The 5,091-nt window shown below is 51.8% G+C and overlaps 1 protein-coding gene across 1 annotated transcript in view; it reads left to right on the forward strand.

Moving 5' to 3' along the window:
• The window catches only part of SCARA3 (scavenger receptor class A member 3), a 46,159-nt gene that overhangs the window by 24,104 nt on the left and 16,964 nt on the right, over nt 1–5,091 (forward strand). Inside the window, exon 4 of the mRNA XM_021716820.1 lies at nt 921–1,040. Within this exon, the coding sequence (XP_021572495.1) occupies nt 921–1,040 (120 nt within the window). The remainder of the gene's footprint in view (nt 1–920; nt 1,041–5,091) is intronic.

Here is a 5,091-nt window from a genome sequence, read left to right on the forward strand (position 1 = left end):
AAAAAAGGTGTTGTTTTTTGAGTTGGAGCCTCACTCTGTCATCCAGGCTGGAGTACAGTGGCACACTCACGGCCACCGCAGCCTCGACCTGTCGGGCTCAGGGAATCCTTCCACCCCAGCCTTCCAAGTAGCCAGAACTACAGATATGCACCACCACTCCTAGCTTATTTATTTATTTATTTATTTACTGTAGAGACGAGGTCCCACCAAGTTGCCCAGGCTGGTCTCGAACCCATGGGCTCAGGCAAACCTCTCACCTCAGTCTCCCAAAGTGCTGGGTATAGGCCTGAGCCACCGCACCCAGCCTAAATTTTTTTTTTTTAAATAGCAAGGGGGTGTTCTCCCTATATTGCCCGGGCTGGTCTTGAAATCTTCAAGTGATCCTCCCACCTCAGCCTCCCAAAGTGCCGGATTATTGGAGTGAACTACCACGTCCAGTGGACTTTCAGTTTTAAAACCTAGACAGTCTTGGCAGGCCATCCTGGTGTGCCCCATCGTGAGGAGTTCTCATGACCGGAGCCTTTCGGTGCTAAAACCTGGAAGGTGCTGGGCACACCGGGACGAGTTGGTCACCCCGTGGGGCCACAAGGCTGGCTCCCATGTTGTGGGTCGTCGGGGCCCAGTGAGGAGGGAACAGGTGTGTCCCCACCCCATAGGCTGAAAGGAGAAGCGGCAGGGAGGATGGCGGTGGTGATGGAGGGTGTTCTTTGGAGACCCTGACCTGGTCTCACCTATTCCAGAAAGTGCTAAGACGCAGAGAAGGGTGGTCAGAAAGGTAGAGGGTGCAGGTCAAGGCCCACTCCCCTTCTGAGTCTGGTGTGCAGCGTGAGGAGGCCAGTCAGAGCAGGGGCATGAACCTGAGCCCTCGGCTCCAGCCTGGGCCGCTGGCCCGAGCCACTGACCTCCTTGTGTACCCACAGGCCGGCCGGGGCCCCGCTGCAGCCGCTGCCAGAAGAACCTGTCTTTGCACACGTCGGTGCGGATCCTTTACCTCTTCCTGGCCCTGCTCCTGGTGGCCGTGGCCGTGCTGGCTTCTCTGGGTGAGTCCAGGGCTCGCCCAGCCTGGGCTGCAGGGGGTGTGTGGCCAGGGCGCTGGCACCGAGACCCCCTGCCGGGACAAACCCTTGACACCTGTAGCCCAGGTCCCAGAACCAGCATCTTTCTGGCTAGGGCATCTTACTGCCTCATCCAGGCTTTAAAGACTGGCTACCAATTAGCTGTGTGACCTTGAACAAGGCACCGCCTTCTCAGGACCCCAGTGGTTTTCCCACTGGTAAAATGAGACCATAGGACTAGATCAGTGGTTCTCTGCTTCAGCTCCATGATAGAAGCCATAAAAAACATTGGTGCCACTGGGCTCGGTGGCTCAGCCTGTAATCCCGCGCCTTTGGGAGGCTGAGGTGAGTGGATTGCCTGAGCCTGAGGGTTCCAGACCCGCCTGGGAACTTGGCGAGACCTCATCTCTACAATAAATAAAAAAAGATTAGCCGGGCGTGGTAGCGCGCGCCTGTAGTTCCAGCTCCTGGGAAGGCTGAGGCGGAAAGATCGCCGGAGCCCAGCAGTCGAGGCTGCGATGGCCGGGAGCGGCCACTGCACTCCAGTCTGGGTGACCGAGTGAGACTCCAACTCAAAAAAATATATATATATTGGTGCCTGGGCCCGACCCTGGGTAATGGAGATAATTCAATATCTTTCTGGACCCTAAATGATTCTGTTGTATATCCAGGGATGGGATCATGGGACCAAATGACTTTTTTTTTGAGTTGGAGTCTCACTCAGTCGCCCAGACTGGAGTGCAGTGGCCACTTCTGGCCACTGCAGCCTCGACCTGCTGGACTCCGATGATCCTTCCACCTCTGCCTTCCGAGTAGCTGGAACTACAGGCGCGTGCTACCACGCCCGGCTAATTTTTTTGCTTTTTAGTGTAGAGATGAGGTCTCGCCAAGTTGCCCAGGTGGGTCTCGAATCCGTGGGCTCAGGCAATTCACTCAAATGACTTCTAACCCCATTCTATCGAGTGTTTCTCAAAGTGAGGTTGAACGACTACCTGCATCCATTTCATCTCCAGTATTTGTGAAAATGCACATTCTTGCATCTCACACAGACTTATTAAATCAGAGTTTTGTTTTTGTTTTTGTTTGCTTTGTTTTTGAGTCGGAGTCTCACTCTGTTGGCCAGGCTGGAGTTCAGTGGCACGCTGCTCACGGCCACCTCAGCCTCGACCTGCTGGGCTCAGGCGATCCTTCCGCCTCGGCCTTCCAAGTTGCCGGAACTACAGGTATGCACCACCACGGCCGGCTAATTTGTTGATTTATTATGGAGATGAGATCTTGCCAAGTTGCCCGGGCTGGTCTCGAACCCGTGAGCTCAGGCAATCCTCTCACCTCGACCTCCTGAGGTGCTGGGATTAGAGGCGTGCGCCACCACGCCCAGCCCAAATCAGAGTTTTGAAGGAGAGGCCCAGGGGTCTGAGTTCTGGTTCCACACACACATGCTAGAGTTTGTATGACTTTGGGAGCTGACCCAGGTCACAGCACACAGCCAGATGCAGGTAGCCTCTTGCACGCTAACAGATTATGGTAAACCGGTTAAAGCAAATGTGGTAGTGTCTCACTGCAATCCCATTCCACTCTGAGCTTCAGACTTTGAAAATCAGGCTCCAGCAGGTTTGTTTTTTCCAATCTACTAGATATTAGAGGCAAAGCCGGGAGTAGAGAAAGGCAGTGGAGCATTCGAGGGTGGCACCTTGAAGGGGGCGCCTGGCCCTGGCCCTGGTTGAAGACATTCAGTAACCAGCCTTCTTGATTGGAAGGCAAGAAACCAGCATGTCAATGACTTGAGCAGACGCAAGGCACCTTCCAACAATTCAGAGGCATTGCTCCAACACAAGCCAAGCACCTATTCGGTGGCAGGTGTTGGGAAACTGAACTGCGTCAGTTACCACTCACCATTGAGGTGCGTGGCTCTCCTCCCTTGTGGGGGATATTGGAATCCCTTGGACAAGCCGGGCTTGGTGGCTCAGCCTGTCATCCCGCGCTTTGGGAGGCTGAAGTGAGTGGATTACCTGAGCCCGCGGGTTCGAGATCCGCCTGGGCAACTTGGCGAGACCTCGTCTCTACAATAAATCAAAAAATGAGCTGGGCATGGTAGCGCGCTCCTGTAGTTCCAGCTCCTTAGAAGGCTGAGGCGGAAGGATCGCCGGAGCCCAGCAGGTCGAGGCTGCGGTGGCTGGGAGCGGCCACTGCACTCCAGTCTGGGCGACAGAGTGAGACTCCAACTCAAAAAAAAAAAAAAAAGAATTCCTTGGACAGCATTTAAAAATGCCAGCACCAGAGTTCCCACACACACTCCAGATGAGTTAAATGATAATTTCTGGGTAGGACTCGGGCCTTAATTGTTTACCAAAATTCTTCGGAATTCCAACATGCAGGTAGGCTTGAGGACCACGGATTTCAGGACTTTCAAGTCCCTCACCCCGGGGGTTCAGATCCATCTCACTCTGCTAAATCACTTCACAGCGTCTGGCCTTTCAGAAAGGGGCCAAAATCCCGGCCCAGAGAAAGGGACAAGCTATGGTCCACCCATCAGAAGCAGCAAACTGACTGTTGGAGGATCTGTAAAGATCCTTGATCAGCCCTTTCAGGACCTCTGCTCATAGCACCCAAGGGACCTGAAGCCAGTAATAAAGCCCCAAGAGCCAGAGCCACAGGCTAGAGTCCAGAGAAGATCTTAAGCACCGAAGTGTGTCGGAGGGAATGACAGAGTGCCGGGCGCTTTCACGTAAGTGATATCCGTGACCCATCCTGACAGGCCTCCGGCGGGAGGCTGGCCCACTGCTCACATGAAGGAACAGTTCTGGGCAGGTGAGATGCTTTGCTTCCAGATCCAGAGCGAATGGGCAGAGGATCAGAAGAACCGGGAATGAGGAGTACGTGTTTGGTGAATGATGGGAGACCCTTAGAGTGTCCTCTTTTTTTTATTTCTGCCTCCAGCTTGGGTATCCCAAGCCCCTAGAACAATGTCAGCACCTTCCTGGCCTGATCGGTAGGTGCTCAGTAATATTTGTTGAACGAATGACTACAGATTTATGACCTCACACACGCATGTGTGTGAATAGTCCTGGCCAACGTTTTACAATCAAGACTGTGACCAAAGTCCAGAGGGTTGGACAAAATCACTCTTCCTCTTAGTGGACATGGGAAGCCCTCTATATTCATTTAATCAAGTATTTTTTGCATGCACACTGTGGCCCAAGAACTGTATTAGACTCTGGGCAGTATACTACTTAATAAAACACAGACCCTGCCCTCATGGACCTTATAATTTTAGAGCTGAGTTGGCACATTTTTCCTGTAAGAGGCTAGATAGTAAATATTTTAGGCTTTTGAGGTCACATATGATCTTTGTCACAATTCAACTCTGCGATTATAGGGCAAAACCCGCCACAGGCATATGTAAGTTAATGGGGGCCCAATAAAAAGCAGGTATTGGGCTCGATTTCACCTCAGGCCATAATTTGCCCATCCCCGGTCTCGAGCAATAATCTGTGAACTTTTTTGACTGTGCACTCCATCAGTAAAACATTGATTTAAAGTGCTCCAAAAAAAAATTAGATGCATTGATGGATGGATGAAAGGGACGGATAGATATGAAGTAAATACAGCAAAATGCTAACTGCAGAATCCAGGTGACAGGCACGTGGGTCTTCACTGTGCAAATCTTTCAGTTATTCTGTTTCAAAACAAAAAGAAAAAAAGAAAAAAATTAATAGGCTCGCACCTCCAATATATACCTGTCTATTTATAAATTACATACAGAAGGTGCCAAAAATGTGTACACATTTTAAAAAAGGAAAAAAACTATTAAAATTGCAATACTCGGCCAGGCTCGGTGGCTCAGCCTGTAATCCCAGGACTTTGGGAGGCTGAGGTGAGTGGTTTGCCTGAGCCTGCGGGTTCGAGACCCGCCTGGGAAACTTGACGAGCCCTCATCTCTACAACAAATCAAAAATTAGCCGGGCGTGGTAGCGCGCGCCTGTAGTTCCAGCTACTTGGAAGGCTGAGGCGGAAGGATCGCCGGAGCCCAGCAGGT

Source organism: Carlito syrichta, unplaced genomic scaffold (assembly GCF_000164805.1).
Source record: "Carlito syrichta isolate Samal-C Ts95f unplaced genomic scaffold, Tarsius_syrichta-2.0.1 Scaffold308976, whole genome shotgun sequence".
Taxonomy (NCBI): Eukaryota; Metazoa; Chordata; class Mammalia; order Primates; family Tarsiidae; genus Carlito; species Carlito syrichta.